The sequence below is a fragment of the Dermochelys coriacea genome, chromosome 2 (assembly GCF_009764565.3).
Source record: "Dermochelys coriacea isolate rDerCor1 chromosome 2, rDerCor1.pri.v4, whole genome shotgun sequence".
Lineage (NCBI taxonomy): Eukaryota > Metazoa > Chordata > Testudines > Dermochelyidae > Dermochelys > Dermochelys coriacea.
Window position 1 is genome coordinate 3,748,937 of NC_050069.1, and position 21,388 is coordinate 3,770,324.

General features: G+C 47.2%; 1 protein-coding gene across 5 annotated transcripts in view; it reads right to left on the reverse strand.

The window, feature by feature from the left end:
- The window catches only part of RECQL4 (RecQ like helicase 4), a 44,511-nt gene that overhangs the window by 18,359 nt on the left and 4,764 nt on the right, over positions 1–21,388 (reverse strand). For all 5 annotated transcript variants that reach the window (XR_005290937.2, XM_038388746.2, XM_038388744.2 and 2 more), the window contains exons 4-9: positions 20,022–20,131; positions 18,507–18,650; positions 15,218–16,386; positions 13,075–13,174; positions 6,812–6,941; positions 1,098–1,220 (exon numbers count right to left, since the gene is read on the reverse strand). Coding sequence is in view for 4 of the 5 variants with exons in the window: in XM_038388746.2 (XP_038244674.1) it covers positions 1,098–1,220; positions 6,812–6,941; positions 13,075–13,174; positions 15,218–16,386; positions 18,507–18,650; positions 20,022–20,131 (1,776 nt within the window). In the remaining variant the exon portion in view is untranslated. The remainder of the gene's footprint in view (positions 1–1,097; positions 1,221–6,811; positions 6,942–13,074; positions 13,175–15,217; positions 16,387–18,506; positions 18,651–20,021; positions 20,132–21,388) is intronic.

A 21,388-nucleotide genomic window follows, 5' to 3' on the forward strand; every position in this document is an offset into this window, starting at 1 on the left:
CCCACGTCTAGGCAGAGACAGGACGGAAGTGGCTGCAGCTTCCCTGGGCTGCTGACCCTAGCACTAGCTGCAGTATGGAGATAGAACAATGTGCAAAGCAGGCCACACAGCAGGGGTGAAGAGAAGGAGTGATGGTAACAGACCAGGAGCTAGCTTCAAGGGATGTTGTCAGCAGCTGAGGCCCATTGCAGACAGAAGAGGGGCACACCAACATGCTTCTGCCTTGTCTCTCCCCTCTAGCTTGGACCATTTTGTATCGATTGGTGTGTTGCCACAGCACCAGGGGCCACAGGCACTGATCAGAACCCTGCTGCGTGAAGCACTCTACAAACACACCTACTGGATTCGGATGAGCTAGCGTTACAATACGTACAAGAGTCCTGCTCTCTGAGAGACAAGCCCTGGCAGGACCCCCACTGAGGATTTTGGCTGAAGGCTCGCCCTCGGGTCTTCAAAATTTCATTGCACTGAGAAGGGAGCAGATCCAAGCATCTGCTTCCTCACAAGCACATAGCAGAAAGGCCCAGTACAGGACTTGAAAGAGTTAGAGAGAAAAACCCTTTGTTTTTCATGCTGCAACCATGTTTGTTTGCTCCTCCAAAATACTTTGCAGTCTAGTTCAATTAAAAAGAGAAAAAAAAAGGAGTACTTGTGGCACCTTAGAGACTAACAAATTTATTTGAGCATAAGCTTTCGTGAGCTACAGCTCTTTTTCTTTTTGCGAATACAGACAAACACGGTTGCTACTCTGAAACCTAAAAAAAGAGAGACCACAAAGGTTACCAGCAGGTGACAGTCCAGACTGCTGTTATTTCCACGAAAGGTCACATTTTCACCCATCCAGGACTGTGTTCCCTTTAACATGCACCCTTCTAAGCTCCCATCTCAGCTTTCCTTCTACAGATGCAGCTACAAAACTGTATGCAAGTACTTAACCTTCCAGCTTGTCACTGATAGCGCTGCTACTCCACGACCAGCCTCTAGGAGCCACTGGAGAGCAAGGCAGACGTGCCCCGCCATTAAGCGAAACCAGCCCTCCTGACTTACCCAGGGAGCAAACCAAGGAACAATTAACTTCTGCACCATTAGAGTCTCACCTGAGATCTTGCTGTAAGCCGTGTTAGTCATCCGCGCCACTTCTTCCAGAGTGGGCAATGGCTTCTCCTCTTCAATAGCTTCACTCTTTTCCTCCAGCTGTGGGTCAACAGCTGGAGCTAGCCCTGCAAGGCAGGAAGAGTCTCACTCCTACAGGGGTGGCAGTCATGGGAGGGAGAGGATTCTGAAGGCCAGGGCCTCTCTATCCCAGCATGTAAATTTGCCAGCCCTGAACAGACACAGCACTTAGAGTCAACTGCGCACCCATTGCAAAGCAATACTCAGTGGCCTGATTGCTACGTGCAACACATTTCACACCAATGCTTTAAAGAAACAAAACTGATACATGTCCTAACGGACTTACGGAGGCATAGGTCATCGCTGGTCACTGCGTTTGTCACTTGGGAACTGGCCCAAGGTCCAGGATCTGCTATAATCAATCCTAGACTAATGGCTAGACTACAGGACCAAAGCAAGTTTTAAGCTGCTTATGGCTGATCAGGTTGTGGGACATCATAAGAACATAAGAACAGCCATATTGGGTCAGACCAAACGTCCAGCTAACCCAGTATCCTGTCTTCTGACACTGGTCAATGCCAGATGCCCCAGAGGGAATGAACGGAACAGGTAATCATCAAGTTATCCATCCCCTGTCGCCCATTCCCAGCTTCTGGCAAACACAGGCTAGGGACACCATCCCTGCCCATCCTGGCTAATAGCCATTGACAGACCTATCCTCCATGAATTTATCTAGTTCTTTTTTGAAGCCTGTTATAGTCTTGGCCTTCACAACATCCTCTGGCAAGGAGTTCCACAGGTTGACTGTGCGTTATGTGAAAAAATGTCCTTTTGTTTGTTTTAAACCTGCTGCCTATTAATTTCATTGAATGACCCCTGGTTCTTGTGTTATGAAAAGGAGTAGATAACACTTCCTTCTTTACTTTCTCCACACCAGTTATGATTTTATAGACTATCATATCTCCCCTTAGTCATCTTTTCCAAGCTGAAACGTCCCGGTTTTATTAATCTCTCCTCATATGGAAGCCATTCCATACCCCTAATCATTTTTGTTGCCCTTTTCTGAACCTTTTCCAATTCCAATACATCTTTTTTGAGATGGGGCGACCACATCTTCATGCAGTATTCAAGATGTGGGTGTACCATGGATCTATATAGCGGCAATATGATATTTTCCTGTCTTATTATCTATCGTTTTCTTAATGATTCCCAACATTCTATTTGCTTTTTTGACTGCCGCTGCACATTGAGTGGATGTTTTCAGAGAACTATCCACAGTGACTCCAAGATCTCTTTCTTGAGTGGTAACAGCTAATTTAGACCCCTTCATTGTATACGTATAGTTGGAATTATGTTTTCCAATGTGCATTACTTTGCATTTATCCACACTGAATTTCATCTGCCATTTTGTTGCCCAGTCACCCAGTTTTGTGAGATCCATTTGTAGCTCTTCACAGTCTGCCTGGGACTTAACTATCTTGAGTAGTTTTGTATCATCAGCAAATTTTGCCACCTCACTATTTACCCCCTTTTCCAGATCATTTATGAACATGTTAAATAGGACTGGGCCCAGTACAAACCCCTGAGGGACACCACTATTTACTTCTTTCCATTCTGAAAACTGATCATTTATTCCTACCCTTTGTTTCCTATCTTTTAGCCAGTTACCAATCCATGAGAGAACCTTCCCTCTTATCCCACGACAGCTTACTTTGCTTAAGAGCCTTTGGGGAGGGAACTTGTCAAAGGCTTTCTGAAAATCTAAATACACTATGCCCACTGCATCCCCTATGCCCACTGCATCCCCCTTGTCCACATGCTTGTTGACCCCCTCAACGAATTCTAGTAGATTGGTGAGGCACGATTTCTATTTACAACTACCATGTTGACTCTTCCCCAACAAATTATGTTCATCTATGTGTCTGACAATTTTGTTCTTTACTATAGTTTCAAAGTTTGCCCAGTACTGAAGTCAGGCATACCAGCCTGTAATTGCTGGGGTCTCCTCTAGAGCCCTTTTTAAAAACTGGCGTCACATTAGCTGTCCTCCAGTCATTTGGTACAGAAGCTGATTTAAATGATAGATTACAGACTAGTTAGTAGTCCTGCAATTTCACATTTGCGTTCCTTCAGAACTCTTGGGTGAATACCATCTGGTCCTTGCGACTTATTACTGTTTAGTTTTTCAATTTGTTCCAAATCCTCCTCTAACGACACCTCAATCTGGGGCAATTCCTCAGATTTGTCACCTAAAAACAATGGCTCAGGTTTGGGAATCTCCCTCACATCCTCAACCATGAAGACCGATGCAAAGAATTCATTTAGTTTCTCCGCAACGGCCTTATTGTCCTTGAGTGCTTCTTTAGCATCTAGATCATCCACTGGCCCCACTGGTTGTTTTGAGCAGGCTTCCTGCTTGTGATGTACTTAAAAAATTTTTTTGCTGTTACTTTTTGAGTCTTTGGCTAACTGTTCTTCAAATTCTTTTTTGGCCTTCCTAATTATATTTTTACACTTCATTTGCCAGAGTTTATGCTTTGTTCTATTTTCCTCACTAGGATTTAGCTTCCACTTTTTAAAGGATGCCTTTTTGCGTCTCACTGCTTCTTTTCCTTTGTTGTTTAGCCACAGTGGCTCTTTTTTGGTTCTCTTACTATGTTTTTCTAATTTGGGGTATACATTTAAGTTGAGCCTCTATTATGGTGTTTTTAAAAAGTTTCCATGCAGCTTGCAGGGATTTCACTTTTTGTGCTCTACCTTTTAATTTCTGTTTAACCTCCTCATTTTTGTGTAATTCCCCCTTCTGAAATTAAATGCTACAGTGTTGGGCTGCTGTGGTGTTTTCCCCGCCACAGGGATGTTAAATTTAATTGTATCATGGTCACAATTACCAAGCAGTCCAGCTATATTCACCTCTTGGACCTGATCCTGTGCTCCACTTAGATCAAGAATTGACTCTTCTCTTGTGGGTTCCAGGACTAGCTGCTCCAAGAAGCAGTCATTTAAGGCATCAAGAAACTTTATCTCTGCATCCCGTCCTGAGGTGACATGTACCCAGTCAATATGGGGATAGTTGAAATCCTCCATTATTATTGAGTTTTTTATTTTAATAGCCTCTCTAATCTCCCTGAGCATTTCGCAATCACTATCACCAACCTAGTCAGGTGGTCTGTAATATATTCCTAGTGCTATATTCTTATTATTCAAGCATGGAATTACTATCCATAGAGATTCTATAGTACAGTTTGGTTCATTTAAGATTTTTTTACTTGATTTGACTCTATGTTTTCTTTCACATACAGTGCCCCTCCCATACCAGCATAACCTGTTCTATCCTTCCAATATATTTTGTACCCTGGTATTACTGCGTCCAATTGATAATCCTCATTCCACCAAGTTTCTATGATGCCTATTATCTCAAGATCCCCATTTAATACAAGGCACTCTAGTTCACCCATCTTCGTATTTAGACTTCTAACACTGGTATATAAGCACATTAAGAACTTGTCACTTTTTAGCTGTCTGCCATTACATGATGTAATTGAATAGGACTTTTTTTCATTTGACTGTTTCTCATCAGATCCTACCTGTATTTTATCATTTTCCATCCTCTCCTCCTTAATAAGGCATAAAGAATCTCCATTAATAGATCCTCCCCAAGGGATGTCCAAACCACATGCACCTCCGCACCTGTCGGCTTTTCCCCCAGCCGTTAGTTTAAAAACTGTTCTATGACCTTTTTAATTTTAAGCACCAGCAATCTGGTTCCATTTTGGTTTAGGTGGAGCCCATCATTCCTGTATAGGCTCCCCCTTTCCCAAAAGTTTCCCCAGTTCCTTATAAATCTGAACCCCTCCTTCCTACACCATCGTCTCACCCATGCATTGAGACCCTGCCGCTCTGCCTGTCTAACTGGCCTTGCACGTGGAACTGGGAGAATCTCAGAGCGTGCTACCATGGAGGTCCTGGACTTCAACCTCTTACCTAGCAGCCTAAATTTGGCTTCCAGGATCTCTCTCCTATCCTTCCCTATGTCACTGGTTCTTATATGTACCACGACCAGCAGCTCCTCCCCAGCACTACACATAAACCTGTCTAGATGTCTCGAGAGATCCGCAACGTTTGCACCAGGCAGGCAAGTCACCATGCAGGTCTCCCGATCCTCGCAAACCTAGCTATGTATGTATGTCGAATCGCCCATTACTAATACCAGTCTGTCTAATAACTGGAATTCCCTCCCCTGGAGAAGTATCCTCCGTGCGAGAGGATACCACATCATCATCTGGAAGGAGGGTCTCAACTATGGGATCATTTCCCTCTGCTCCAGTTGGATGTTCTCCTTCCCTGAGGCTTTCATCCTCCTCAACAGCATAGAGGCCGTCAGACCAGGGGTGGAACCGTTCTACTGTGTCCCAGAAAGTCTCATCTATGTACCCCTCTGTCTCCCTTAGCTCCTCCAGCTCAGCCAGCCTGGCCTCCAAAGCCCGTACATGGTCTCTGAGAGCCAGGAGCTCCTTGCCCTGAATGCACACATAAATCTAGCTGAATTGGAAGGAAAAAGGCAAAATGGGACCAAAACCATGAAATGATTAATAAGATCCAATATCTAGCTCTCTGCAAGCTGGTGGCCTGCGCAAACGCTTTCAGGACCAGTCTCTTTTCTTGGGAACACTAGAATTGCCAGACTGGCTCAGACTCAAGGTATCCAGTCTCTGACCAGCATCAGATGCTTCAGAGGAAGGTATAAGAACCCTGCAGTAGATGTGGGATAATCTGCCCCTACATTAGCTCTCATCCTGGTCTCTAATAGTTAGAGATTGGCTTAAACCCTGAAGCAGGAGATTTGATGTCCCTTCCAGTACTTCTCTTTTACATGAACTACTCTAACTCTGGATTCTCTGGTTATCCATAGGCATTCCAATCCATTTTTCAGTCTTGCTAGGTTCTTGTCCACAATGACATCCTGTGGTAATGAGTTCCACAATCTAGTTACATGTTTTCTGTAAACGTATTTCCTTTGATTAGTTTCCCACTTTTCAATGTCACTGTGTGGCCCCTTATTCCTGTGCTGTGAGATAGAGAGCTTCTGCTCTCCCTATCTCCTTCTCTCAGCCATTCATTGGGTTATAGATTTTTAACATGTCCATTTTTCTCTTCTCTGAGGTAACAATCTTAATCTTTTCAGTCTCTTCCTCTGAGAGGTTTCCCACAAAGGCCATGTCCTGAAACCAGCAGGAGAAGAGAAGAGAGATTCCCATTGTTACTCCTCTTGATGCTTGGCATTGGCAAAGTTCCCCATTGCCTCTGGCAAGCCGCAGTCTTTATTGTCCTACACTCCTGGGGGCTCTCTGTATTCATTAGATCTTGTGTTGCGTTCTCATTCATTGCTGCACAGCTAACATTTATTTCATGCTGCTACTGCTGTAATTTATCCAGCATTAAAAGGTAAAGTGGGTGGAACTTTATAACCTAACCTGTTCGTGCAATAAAGTAAAATCCGGGAACATGCCCTGCCATGCATCCAGCTGACTGTGGCCACACGTCAACCTCCCAAAATATTACTATTGCCAAGCATGGCTGTCCCGAGCACAGTGTCCTTCTTTATGCAGCAGTTCTTGACATCAGTGCAGGTATCTGTGATGTGGGCTGTTGCTTTTTCAGGTTGGCCCAGCTGGCCAGGGGAGGTAGAAAGCCTTACCTCTGCCTTTACATTCCGAGGCCCAGTGCCCTGTTCCGCCACATCTGAAGCAGGTATCTGAGCCCCTGTCGAAGCATTTGCCACCTCCTCCAAACCATTCACCTTTCTTCTGCCACTTCTGCTTCCACACCTGTAAAGGGACCAGCAGGCCTAAGCCAGGGCCTTGCTTGTAAGCCAAAAAAGCCCCATCAGAAACAGCCAGATTAGGGACATAAGAACCTCCTACATCTCCACACCCAGTCAGTGATCACTCCTGGGAAATGCACCACCTCTGGGGGTGGCAGTCAGCAGGTATATAACAGTGCAAAGTAACACTGCACAACTGTTAGGCCAGGAAGCAAAGCAAAGGAAAATTCTGAATTCATTTGAAATTGCAGATGGGAGGCTAGAAATGACTTTCGCTGGAAACTGGCCTTTTGGTAGCTCACTTAGCAAACGTGCTGGAAAGGGACTCCTTGTTCTCACCACTGGGATGAAGAAGTCTTAAAACAGTCTGCAATTTCCTCGGTTAAGTTAGACTATAAGGTCTCTGGGGCAGGAACTGCCTCTTGCTCTGAGTTCCATGGAATCCAAGGCCAGCAGGGACCATTGCAATCATCTAGTCTGACCTCCTGTGTCACACCTGCCCCAAAATAATTTCTAGAGTGGATCTCTAGAGTGGATGATTTAACTGGGATGATTCTAGAGTGGATGATTCTAGAGTGGATGATTTAACTGGGACTTGGTCCTGCTTTGAGCAGGGGGTTGGACTAGATGACCTTCTGGGGTCCCTTCCAACCCTGATATTCTATGATTCTATGATCTTTTAGAAAAACATCCAAAGGTTGATTTAAAAAGGGTCAGTGATGGAGAATCCACCACAACCCTCGATAAATTGTTCCAATGGTTAACTACCTTCACTGTTAAAAAATTTTTGCCTTATCCCCAGTCTGAGTTGTCTAGCTTCAACTTCCAACCTTTCGCTGCTAGATTGAAGAGCCCATTATCACGTGTGTTCCCCATGTAGGTACTTATAGACTGCAATCGAGTCACTCCTTAACCTTCTTTTTGGTAAGCTATGAGGGTATGTCTACACAGCACAGAAAAACCCACGGCCGGCCTATGCCAACCGACTCAGGCTTGCAGGACGCAGGCTGTGGGGCTGTTTCATTGCTGAGTAGATTTCTGGGCTTGGGCTGCAGTCCAGGCTCTAGGACTCTTCAGGGTGGGAAGAGCATCCCTAGAAAGCAGCATCCCCTCTCTACAGTTGCCAGTATCTCTAGCTTATATGCACCCAGGATCTATAGGGTTTGGAGGGCACACGCCCTGCCTCCTCCATGGCATCCAGCCCCAAGGCAGAATTCACAGCATTTCCTTTGCCCTCCGTCTCCCTTCGCTGCAGGACTTGGTGGGGGGGGGGTCCTATTTGAACACTATGAGTCAGAGATCTAAAGAGTTCCAAACCCCAGGGGACAGCCAGGCAGGGAACAGTGGCTCAAACACAAGAGAGGTTTATTTTTAAGAAAGTTTCAAAATACAACCAACCCTTCCTTCACATTTCTGTGACCTTTCCCGTCAACTAGAATAGGTCACCTCAGGCTCTGAGGTCTGAAATAAACAAAATCAGGAGATTTTCTGATCTTGTTAGATTCTGTATGAATTTTCTTTCTAAAGCCTCTCCTAGCAGCAGTTGACATCCTCACCTGTCCTTGAAGGTACTCAGATGTGATACAAGGACAATCATCATCCAAAGAGTTAACCCAGGGATCAGCGCTTCCACATAAACTGTTTTGAGAAGCAACCGATAACTCAGATATTTTTATACTGCTTGGTCCCTTTCCCTGTGGATCACCTGTTTGCAGAGGCGCTGTGTAAACATACCAAGCTTTAAAAATAAAGAGGCTTTTCTTTCAGCTAAAATCAAAATGTATTTCTTCCCCCCGTTCCCCACTCGACATGCTTCCTCTCTCTCTCTCATGCACATAGCGGTCCCCTGAGTATCCCAGCAAATCTTTGCTAGAAGGCTAACAATATATTTCGGTAGCACCTCTCTTTGGAGAAGGCCCCTGTGGGGTACTGCAAATTGTGTTAAAGTTACAAGCTATCACTCTAAGTTTGCAAGGGGTTTCCAGGTCCTGCTGGCAGATTAGGGGACTCTGTAGGGAAGTGTGAAACCTGGGCCTTAAGCATTCAGTCTGCTGCAGACATCCCCGTCTAGAGTAAGGTGGAGTGAGTTGTGCCTTGCTGCCCTAGAGAGCAGCCTGCTTTGTTTTGCTCTGTTTGCGATTCTTGCATGTTAGAATTCAGAATTCTGGGAAATAGAAGTATTATGTTGCAATCTTCCAGCAAAAGTATTTTGTGTTTTTATCTAAACTTCTCTGTGCATATGCCATGAACATAGCAGCTCCAAAGTATTTTGCCCACAGCACCTTTTAAATGCACAAACTACATTTATATTGCACAGTTAAAATTAAAAATGAGGCAGGAAAAGCAAGTGTTATAGTTGCCACAGTAACTAACAACTACACCACATACCTTTTATAGTATGTGGCATATGTAACCGAATGCACCCCTATATTCACACCCTACATGCTACTGTAGTAATCTTTGTACAAAATAAATCTTGTGAGCTATCATTTGAAAACTAATAACTCACTGGTTAATATCACTATAAAATGTATGTAGCAACATTACATGTAAAGTTATGAATTCCCCGTGTGATGTTCTTAGCACATGTTCAAACCCACGTAGCCCTGACTAGGCAGAAATTGTTAAACCGCGTTGTCCTAAACCAGTGGTCTCCAACCTTTTTATGCTCAAGATCACTTTTTGAATCTAAGGGCAACCCAGGATCTACCCCTCCTCTTCCATCTCCCCTTCTCTCCGTCGCTCACTCTCCCCCACCCTCACTCACTTTCACCAGGCTGGGGTAGGGGGTTGGGATTCGGGAAGGGATGTGGGCTCTAGGTTGGGGCCGAGGGGTTCACAGTGTGTGAGGGGGCTCTGGGCTGAGCCTGGGGCAAGGGGCTGGGGTGCAGGAAGGGTGCAAGCTCTAGGAGGGAGTTTGTGTGCAGGAGGGGACTCCGGGCTGGGGCAGAGTGTTGGGGTGCAGGAGGGGGCTTGGGGTGCTGGCTCTGAGAAGGGGCTCAGGGCTGGGGTACAGCCTCCCGCCAGGCAGCACTTACCTCCAGCAGCAGGCGCAGCAATGCTAAAGCAGGCCCCCTGCCTAGCCCAGCCTCATACAGCTCCCGGAAGGGGCCAACGTGCCCCTGCAGCCCCGGGGGGGAGAGGGCACACGCGGGAGGCATGTGGCTCCACACTCTGCCCCTCTTTGCAAGCACTGCCCCTGCAGCTCTCTCGGCCAATGGGAGCTGTGGGGGCAGTGCTTGCAGGCAGAAGCAGCACACAAAGGGAGACCCCCTACCCCCGGGGCCACACTGGCTGCTTCCAGGAGTGGAGTGGGGCCAAGGTAGGAAGTTTGCTTTAGTGCCACTTACGCTGCACCACTGGAGATCGCGATCGACTGGGAGATCCTCTAGGATCAAGCAGTCGATCGCGATCGGCCAGTTGGTGACCACTGCACTAAACAAAGAAATGTGTTTACACCTCAATTTACATACAAGTAGTAAACTTATATGTAAAAAAAGTAAAGGCTCCCTGAGGCAGCAAGGCGGGTAAATCAGTTCCTCAAAGAGGAAGGACAAGCCCAGGCCTCTACCCAGGTGTCGTCAAGGTTAACTGGCGATCCCCAGTCACATGGCCATTCTTTGGCAACGAAATGGGGCAGGAACAGACCGATCTGCATTTTAGCAAACAACCACCTGGAACCTCTTTCACCACGAGGCCCATGGCTCTGTTCTCACAGCTGCAAGGAACTTTATCTAGAGGTAGCCCTGAGGAAGATGCATTTCAAAGGGTGACTGGACTACAAAAGTGAGGGGCAAAAGGTTCTCCCTCTACCGCTCTCTCTTTTACTTAAGATGACAAAGAACGAGCCCTTTGACTTTGGGGGAGTTCCTGACCTGACAGTTTGGTCAGCAACATTGCTGGGAACCCATGGTAAGGATTTTACCTTGAACCAAGTTTTAGTTGCTAGAAAGCGTTTTATCTTTATTTCTTGTGTAACTATTTCTGGCTTTAATGCCTTATACTTGTACTCGCTTAAAGTCTCTTTGCGGTTAAATGAACTTGTTTTATTTTCTAATCAAAAACAAATCCAGTGTTGTGTTAAACTGAACCGTTTGCTACTTCAACTGGAGTTACGCTAACGGTTGCATATTGACCCTTCAATGGACCTGTAATAGCTGAGCTGTCCAGGAGAGGGCTGGACAGTGCAGAATATGTCTTGGGGAAAATTTGGGACTGGGAGTGTGTCGGGGTCACCCTGCCAGTAGTAACCAAGGCTGGTGGAAGCCAGAGTGTGACTTCTGTGTTGCTGTTGGGGTCAGAGCTGTGACTATTCACAGACATTCAAGGTGTCACCTGCATGCTGGAAGGCTGCTTGTGAACGGCTCAGGTTGGGGGCTACTGCACCAAAGCACTGTAAGGCACCCAGGGTTGCAGGGCAGGCAGTGACACAACCCCCCACTGGAGAATTATTTCCAGTAACACCTCTTTCAAAAAAAAAAAAAAAAAATGGTTGACAGTAAATTGCTCAAACAAAAATGATCTTTGGGCAGAGACCAGGAATGCAGTTTCACCCTAAAATGTGAACCTTTCAGAAAAGCCTGTGAAAACGGGACTATAACTGAAGAGATTGTGGGTCCGTGATAGTGCTCACTACCAAGCAGAGCTACAAGATAGGAATCCTTTCACATGTGCAGCAATCTCTGCAGCTAAATGCAGTGGTGCTTAATCCAACAACATTACACAATTTAGGACAGGAAGGGAAATCAACTGTATCCAATTCAAGCTGTGTGGACTGGGGGGGGGGATTAAAGGAGGCAGAATGCAGCCGCCCATGGTAGAACTTGGCTGGAACTTAAGGGTTAATTCCACTGCTCTTGCAAGAAATGCCTTGGGAGCTTTGACCTCATCTGATCGGTACCTCTGTTTAACATCTTATCTGAGCAGGCTGGAATTCGCCACATTATACAAATATTCATCATCTACAAACAAAACCTGTGCTGTTGAATTCCCCGTTATTTAACAATTCTTTGCTTGGCAGCGAGATTAAGCCAGTGCCATTTTTCTGTGGATCATCAGATCAGCGAAGCACTGAAGTGTTGCCACAATGTTAATGGCAGGCTGTTTCTCCTACTGGCTTCCAGTACACTGGGAATGTTTCGCTGAGAGAGTGATTCTCTAAACTAAACCAAAACTAATTCTACAGCATGCCCCGCGGCCGAAGGTGCTAAGAATCTCACTCGGGGCTCTCTTTGGAAAGGAGGAACTGGACAGATTTTAAAGAAGCCAAAGGAGCATCCTGCCTGGTGAGTTCTCTGTGCTCTATCATTGCCTTAGGCATGTTAGACGGAATGGCATATTCTACAGCACAGGCCTCAACACTTCAAAGGGATCCTGTCAATGTCAGGAGGTCAGCAGCAAGCTCTTGCCTGAAAGCCTGTTGCAGGCTGTGGTTGCGAGCAACACTGCAGGCCCTGATCCAACAAGTTACTCCCCACGGACAGACCCTGGCGCTCACTGACATCAGTGGGGCTCTGCCTGGGTGCAGGGTTCTGCCCTCAGAGTAACCATCAGGATCAGGGCCTAAGATCCCTATAACTTTGAGATCAGAGAGCAAATGATTCTCTTCTTCCCCACCACCCCTCCATTCATTTACCACATGCAACTGGCAGCACTTTGTCCAGTCAGTCTCACCATTCTTCAGCCCCACTGCCCAGGCAGTCACTGTCTCCCAGTCATGTGACTCTTTCATGCAATAACGGAGAGGAAATGTTAAAAAAAAAAAAAAAAGGAATTTTTTTTTATTGTAAAACCACAGAAACTAGCAGGAGGTTTCAGGGGCCAGGGTAGAACCTGAAACTGCTTTAAACTCACTTGTAAAAGAGACTATATTTCAAGCTTGTTGAGTCCCTTAATGAAAAAGGCAAAACCTAGCAAGCAAGAGGCTATAAATACCGTGCTCCATCAGAAATAGGGTCTGCAGCACAAAATGAAACATTCAGAACTGCTCACAGCCTATGCTGCGGGAGGGCGGAGATTGGGAAGGAGAGGTTAGCAGCATGGAAACACACAGGAAAATGGAAAATGAGAGTTGTTGCTCTTTTATAAAGGGAGGTCCTCCCCTTAATTAGCACTCGCCAAGTAATTGGTCATCTCACCTGCTTGCGAAGGTGATGTCCTCTCAACGCGTAACCTTTAACGTGAGATTTCTTCTTCAGGTTGAGTCTGACAAAGTTGCCGTCCTTCTTTACAGGGGCCCTGGAAAAGCAAGTCCAGATGGTAGAGTCAGGCAGCATGTATGTTACCCATGAAGATGCACTGGATTGTATTCTTGCTGCAGTGAAAGCTGGACAGCATCAAGGAAGGCAACATGGAGCAATGGAGAGAGATGGGGATAGGTCTAGTTTCATTTTCCCAAGCAGACTGAAATGCAAGTAGTAAAGCTGCACCACTGGTGAAATCAACACCAGGCTGCTCTTCCCCAGCACCTCCCATCCAAGGATTTCAAAGTGCTGCAGAAACGATTAATCTTCACAACCCCCCACAACATAGATATTATCATCCCCATTTTACAGAGGGGGAAAATGAGGCATGGAGAAGCTAATGGCCACATTTTCAAATGTTGCTTTTCTCATTCTGGGAGCCCTTATTTTGGAGAGGCCACCTTGAGACACTTTGGCTTGACTAGCAGAAGAGTTAAGCACCCACAACTCTAATCAAAGCCAATGGGTGTTTGTGAAAAAACAGACGCAAGGGGTCTCATGTTGGGCACCCAAAATTAGTGGAGGCTTCGGATAGCGTTGGCTTAAGTGTGACCCAAAGTGACACACTTGATCTGTGGGAGAGCCAGGAACAGAACCGAGGTGCCCCTGACTCTAAGTCCCATGCCTTCCACATGAGACTACCCAAGAGAAGGGCCAGATTCTGCCTCACTCACACACACACACACACACACACACACACACACACAAAAGAGGTCCTTATTCTGAGAGCAACCCCATTGATTTGGGTGGGGGTGGGGAAAAATCTGTCCCCAAGCTATATTTTTAAAGCAATGTTTAAAGAACCCAAAAAGTGCTTAGTAACATAGGGAGGGAGATATTCTGAAACAGTCAGTACTGATCATTGCTCTTCCCCTCAAGGCTCCAGAGCTAGTTTAGAATCCCTGGAGTCACTGCAAAAGGAGCCGGCAGCTCAGCACTAACTTGTGCTTACCTCGATAAATGCTCTGGATACAGATCCTCTTTCTCTGTCAATATTTAATGTGCCATCTGCCTCAAAACGGGATGTGGAGGTGCTTTGACAAGCAGATTGGAAAGTCATCTAGCTTCCTTGTAGCATCTCCACTGGGCTAGCTTCTACTGCCCACTATACTGGGCTGGGTTTTAATAGTTTATTTTCCCCTACACTGCTTGCAATCTCCATTTCAGGGCTTGAAAAAGCCCCCTCTCATCCTAAACCTCCTCTGTTCCCAATTTGCATTTGACAACTCCCCTGCTCAGCTTCCTTCCCTACCCTGGTTTTGATTTATTTCTCCTGTTAGCAGGGGTGATGCTGATGTATCAGCAGCTGGAGGGTTTAGTCACCTGCTCATTGCAGAGAGCCAGACTCTCCTCTCAGCTACACCAGATCAAACTCTGCTCCCCCATAGCAATTCTCAGCTGGCATACGGAGTCTCAATGACCAGAGCCAACTGTCACAGTCAGAGCAGCCTCTAAACTGCTCCAATTTATGCCAGGGCCAGCTTGAGAATTGGGGCGCTGTAACTGGTTCCCTGACTGCTTCTCTCATCTGCAGGACTAAGTGCATCTTTGCACAGGAGAGGATCTGGCCCATAGTTAAATAAATATCAACCTTGCACACTCCAGAAGTGCTGGCAGGAAGCAGGCTACATTAGGGCACAAGGATGCTCATTCAGTATTGAAGTCAACTGGGAAAGCACTTGCACCTTTGAACGCCAGCTTAGGCCAGTTTCAGCACACGTTTCAGAAGCTGTTCAGGTCCAAGCAGGTTTGAACCTAACCCGTTTATTTTACTGCCAGGTGGTTTCTAGGAACTGCAGATGACACTGCAAGAGCTGCCTATCTTATACACCTGGGAGATGGTGAGCTCTAGACCCCTGGCCACTTGGGTCAACAGGGAGCATTGCATGGCGGGATCCTTAGTCTCCAAGGGCTGCCTCTCTATACTCAAGAGAGGGACAACTTCTGGCTACACCATACAACCCTGTGGGCTGCACGTTGGCCACCCCAGCTGTATTCCCAACCCCAAGGCTGAGCCACCAGAAGAGATCAAACCCACCTGCAGACAATGGCTCTGCTGCTCCATTTGTGCTTCCCCTCCCCTTCGACTTCTCCAAGGAGGTTTTCAGAGAGCATTGGCACATCCCTTCCCTTCTCTTTAACCTCCACAGACTCCCCATCCTCTTCCAAGCTGCTTTCGCCTGGCTTTGGCTCACAGATGGACCCTCTCGCTTTCTTCTTCACAGAGACGGGGTCGTCTCTGGATGATGCACTAGTCCACCTGCGCTTTGGCGCCACAGCACCATCATCTTTGCTGGCTGTGGCAGTTCGCTGCCTCTTTTTATGGGTCACTTTGACCTTCTTGGGTTGACTGGGCCCGTCCCCTGTTCTACAAGAGGCTCCTCCGTCCCCTCCTGAAGCGTTACCAAGCTTTTCCTGCTCTGCTCCCTGATGGGCATCCTTTGGGAGATTCTTATGTTTACTGACACGTTCTTTGGCAATGCTGATTTCAGTAGCACCAAGCATTGAGTCCATCCTGCCGTTCCCTCGGGTTTCACTAGTACCCTGCTCATCCTTCACAGCCACCCTGTAGTCATCTCCACCACCTTTAACAAGATCATCCCCCTCCAGGGCAGCTCCTTGCTGGTTTCTCCTAGAAGGATCCTGGTGTTTCTGCAGCTTCCAGCTCCACAGGGAGCAGTTTCCAAGAGGTGGAACATTCTCGCTTTCCAGGGACTGAGCCCCAACTCCAGTGGTTTGGTTCAGGGAATAGTCATGCAGAGATTGGTCGACATTCCCCTGCAGGGCAGGGCCTGCTTTTGTCTGATCTTTGTTCCTGCCATTTGAGGTAGAAGCACTTTCCTCTCCTGGTCTCTCCCCTGCTTTCTCCCTGATGCCCTGACACCTGTCCAGCCAGCCAGGATCTAGGGAGCCCAGTCTCTGGGCCACCGTCTGCTTCAATTGCTGGAATTTATTTACCTCAGGGCTCGGCTTCAGCCCTCCAGAGAGGATGGTGCGGGCCAGCCCCGACATCGATGGCAGGAGGAGGAGGTCTCCTGGCTTGTTAGGATCAGAGTTAGTAACACAGTCTTTGTCGCTTTTCAGCGATGGCATCTGGGGGGGCTTTGGAGATGCACCCTGGTTGCTGTTGTCCGAGCTCTTCTCCAACAGGAGCACAGCTGGCTTCCCTCGGGGAGTCAAGGACTTCCTCAAAGTTACAGGACGCTCCTGCAATCAGAATTAAACAGCAGTAAGTTTTCAGCATTCCCTGTCCCAGTCTAGGCCCTACACTGCTCCTCTCCATGTCACCCCTATGCACCCTTGGAATCCTGCTTCCCCAGGCCCTTTCCCTGTCCAAATCCAAGTTGCTCCTACAGAATCACTTCTTCCGGGCTGTCCACAACAAGGGACACAAAATAAAAGCAGCTCCAAAGTATTCCTTCCTCTGGGCTTCCTGGTGCCTCCATCAGCTCTGCCAACTCTTCAAGGCAAAGACTGGCTTCACTGCACAGCCTCAAGTGCAGTGCCAGCACGGATATAACTTAGAGCAAGCCCCAAAGAAAACATTAGCTCTTTAAAAACCCCCAGTGAAGAACCAGTTATGCTAGCGTCACAGCTACTCTGGGCAGCAGTTCTTTGGTGTGCCAACGGCTTCCAAACAGGTTCCATTTGCTTTCACGCATCAACTCTCGACACATATCTTCTGCTCACACTAAAGGGAAGATGCGAGAACAAAGACACTTTTGACGGACGCCTCCCTCAGATAAGAATGAGCAACACTTTTAGAGCACCCCAAAGGATGCGAAGGGCCACATTCATGATGCAGCGTGAGTGCAAGACCCAGCAGAATTTGGCCCAGATTAACAAGCTATGTGCAGAGGGATCGCTTCAACAATCACTGAAATGCAGCCACCTCTGGAGTGGAAAATGACAGCTGTTTTAAATTGCTCAAAAGCTTTGGGACAGGAAGTGAGGAATATGGCATCCAACAGAACCTGCTGGCGATGTTTTGTTGTAGAATGTAGACGCCTAAATGAAATCTGATCATGACACTGGAAGTAACGCCTCTACTCCAGGGGAACATGCCAGGGGATCTTTAGTGACAACAAGGAGTCAGGAGCTCTGGTTTAGGCAGCTTTCCAAGGATTCAATATTACAACGGGATAGTAAATATCCAAACCTAATTTCCATTGCTTCTCAAAATACCCGCTTTGCTTTGAGTGGGAATTAGCAGCCTCTTAAAGGAGAATTCCTGTGATTTCAGTCACATGTGCTGAACACAACCAAGAGATCTCACCAGATACCACACTCGTTTTCATTATGCAGCAGCTCCTGAGTGAAAGGGTTTAACCAGCCCATGAGAACTACCTTTGTGAACAGCACCAAGCAAGGGCAAATCGGAGATTCCTTAGATATGGGGGAGTGGGGGAGATGGACTAAAAACAAACAAAATATATCATCCCCCTTTCTCCAGCCTTGTTATTTGATCACAAGAGTCAGATGAAAGAGGAGCCTCACACAGAACCTGGGGTGCAGTCTAACCCCTCAGCTGGTTTGCAGATCACCTCCTGATCTCATGAAAATGGACCACGTGACTCCAGCGGGGCAGCCACACCTTCCTCAGCATCGTTTGAACTGAGCCCCTCTAACTCGTAGACGGTTTTGCAGAGTTCACGGGTTTGATTTGGTAACAAGGTGCGCTAAAAATTTGTTGGGAATTCATTTCTGGGGCCCTCTCTGGAAATGCAGTGGGGCATTTTCCTCCTCTTCTGAGGAAGGGCCATGAGCAGCTTTGAGAGGTACCTCCTGGGCTCTCTCTCCACTGCCTGGCACGTAAGCTTCGTTTCAAGCTGCGCCTGCCCACGCTAGCCTTTGGCACCTGCCATCTCTGCGAACAAGGAGAGCTTCTCCTTTTTGAAGGCAGGGAAGGATCAAACGCTTGCTGCATTGGCAGCTTGCCTGGAGCTCACCTAGCAGGCATGAAAGGGAGGCGATTATGCAGGTGAGCCTCTGTACTAAAGAGGGGCAGCGGCAGGCTACAGCTCCTAGCATTCAATGTGCCCTCTTGATCTAAGCTTGGCCTCCCGTGGAGCAGTCCATCCCAGGAGCTGTAGTCCCCCCAGACTGCACCTCTGCATTAAAGAGGAGAGCAACATCACTGAATTCAGTGGATCACACGTTCGCCACCTCCACTCTTTGGCCTAGACATGAGATTCTGCCTAGTAAATCCATGCAGAGTGCTAGAGAGATCACACAAACGCTACTCCTTCGGAAATCCAGGGGTTTGTTCATCAGAACTACCCTGAAGTTACCCAAACATCAAAGGCCCTTTCACAGAGTCGCCAGACCTTTATGGCCGCTCCCAGGTTGGCTTTTAGCTTCATTCCAAAATACTGCGCAGACGCCTTTAGGGTGTCACGGTCTTGGGGGCTCAGCCTGGGGGCTGTCTGCCCTCGATTCAGATGCGCGCCCCAGCAACCCGAGTCAGGAGCCTCGAATAAAGAGAAAACAGTTAAACCAAGCTAGAGCACTTCTCTAGGAGCTAATTAGAGAGCACCTACACATTAATGAGGAACACTGTACTATCCGTCAGCCCTCCCGAAAGCTGGATGGAAAATATCAGGCCTTCCGGTGCGTATCAGCCTGTCATCCTCCAGCGCAGTGGTTCTCAACCAGGACCATGAGCAGGTTTCCGGGGGGGCCGTTAAGGAGGGCCAGCATTAGACTTGCTAGGGCCCAGGGTAGAAAGCCGAAGCCCCACCGCATGGGGTTGAAGCCTGGCCCAGACCCCCGCCACTCGGGGCTGAAGCCGAAGCTTGAGCAGTATAGATTTGTGGGGGCCCCATGGCATGAGGCCCGGCAATTGTCCTGCTTGCCACTCCCAAATGCCAGCCCTGGCTTTTATATGCAGAAAACCAGTTATTGTGGCACAGGTGGGCCGTGGAGTTTTTACAGCATGTTGAGGGGGCCTCAGAAAGTGCAGCAGTTCCCAAACTTTCAAGGGCCCCCCCTTACCCCGTCCACACCCCACCAGCTTCCCTGAGCCAGGGCCAGGAGCGGGACCATGGATGGGGGGGACACATGCACACATCGAAGGGGGGGGGGGAATACCTCAGTGGTTTGAGCATTGGCCTGCTAAACCTAGGGTTGTGAATTCAATCCTTGAGGGGGCCATTTGGGATCTGGGGCAAAAATTGGGGATTGGTCCTGCTTTGAGTAGGGGGTTGGACTAGATGACCTCCTGAGGTCCCTTCCAACCCTGGGATTATATTCTTCTGGCCTTGCCCACAGCCTCTACCCCAGGCTGGGAATGGAGCCGCGGCCAGAGGCCAAGGCTGGGGATGGACCAAGGCATGCAAGGGGACAGGAGCCAGGGATGCAGCTGGAGGCTGGACTGGAGCAGAGCTGGGGGTGGGGAGGTGGGTGGAGGGCCTCTATAAGTGCCTCTCTACAGCAAATTAGTCACGCCAGCTCTCCGAGTGATGTAAAGTCACAGTCCATGTAATTAGGTTGACACAGTATCAGCACAGACACTGTGTTGCTTACATAGACTGTTACTAGCCTCCAGGAGCAGTCTCCCAATGACCCACACTGACAGTACAATCAGTACAAGCGCTCCTGGTGAGGACACACACTGCCGGCACAAGGAGCCAAGTGTGCAGATAATTTAATAACTGTGGTGGCTGTATGCCGATGTAACTTAGGTTGATGGTTGCAAACCCTCCACATCCGGAGCTAGCAAAGTCCATGCAAGTTCTGCATACACAAGAGCTGCAGAATCAGGTCTTGTCACAACCCCCAGAAAGAGATGCCTTGGCAAAGAAGCTGCTGAGCTCAGCAAAGCACAAGCGTCCCTTGGTTACCTGTTCCACGGCTGGAGTTTCTTTAGCAGCTTGCTGACAGACTGAGCTGGATTCGGGGAGGCCTTGATGCTCTCTTGCTTGCTTTAGCGCTTTATACTCTCTGTATAGCTCTGTGCATTAAAATAATGATTATAAGAGTAGATTTTATAAGGTAGCTGGGACATGCTCCATGGTCTTATTTCTGTTGGAAAACCCAAGCAGTAATGGACTAGTAAAGTAAAGCACACACCCATTCCCCGAAGAACAAGGATTCTGTAGATTTAAGTTTGGAGGGATTAGATTTGTACATAAATAATTATGTCTAAAGACCCTTTCCTGACTTTTGACAGCTAACTTTTTACACTAGCTGGAATTTATAAACACCAAAATCATCCTCATTGTTATTTATACAACATTTAATGACTGGCATTGAGATTCACAACAGATTGAGAAATCAAAGCATAATATTTGATAACCATACTTCATGTCTTAGGCCATGTCTTAAAAACACGCACCTGCTTAAAGTTACGCACATGAGTTTTCCCATTGAGTTAAACGAACAACTCCCATGTGTAAAGTTAATCACATGTATAAGTATTGGCAGGACTGGGCCCTAAGATTTAGTTTCTAAGCATGAAGTAGTACGGCCTGAAATTGAGGCGACCCCTCACATATGTCCCATCAAAGCATACATCATCCATGTGCCCAGCTGAGGTGTCTTATGGGCCTGGGCCCCTAACTACAACTGATTTCAATGGGAGTAATTCTGGAATTTCTCCTGCTCCCCATTGTTTTTAAGTGGAGAGAGAAATCCAATATTACTGACATATGCCAATTGAAATCTAATATTTCCAGGCCTAATGTCTTATTACAGACTTTGAAATATTTCAAGTCTAAGACTGAACACTGTTCTCTTCTCTTTAAATAAACTTTTACTTTAAATGCCCCGTGTCTATATTCTGTCGACAAACATAACAATAATTTTACTATCTTCTAGAAAAAAGAAAAGGAGTACCCGTGGCACCTTAGAGACTAACAAATTTATTAGAGCATAAGCTTTCGTGAGCTACAGCTCACTTCATCGGATGCATTCGATGAAGTGAGCTGTAGCTCACGAAAGCTTATGCTCTAATAAATTTGTTAGTCTCTAAGGTGCCACGGGTACTCCTTTTCTTTTTGCGAATACAGACTAACACGGCTGCTACTCTGAAAACTATCTTCTAGCACTCTCCAAGGAATTCAGAGTGCTTTATATAAATTAGTATAGCTCCCAGTGAAGCAGGGCAGCAGCATCTCAAGTTCACAGAAGAGGAAACTGAGGCAGAAAGATTAGGTGACTTACTCAAAGTCACAGGGAAAGTCTGTGGCAGAGCTGTATGGGGTGGGAA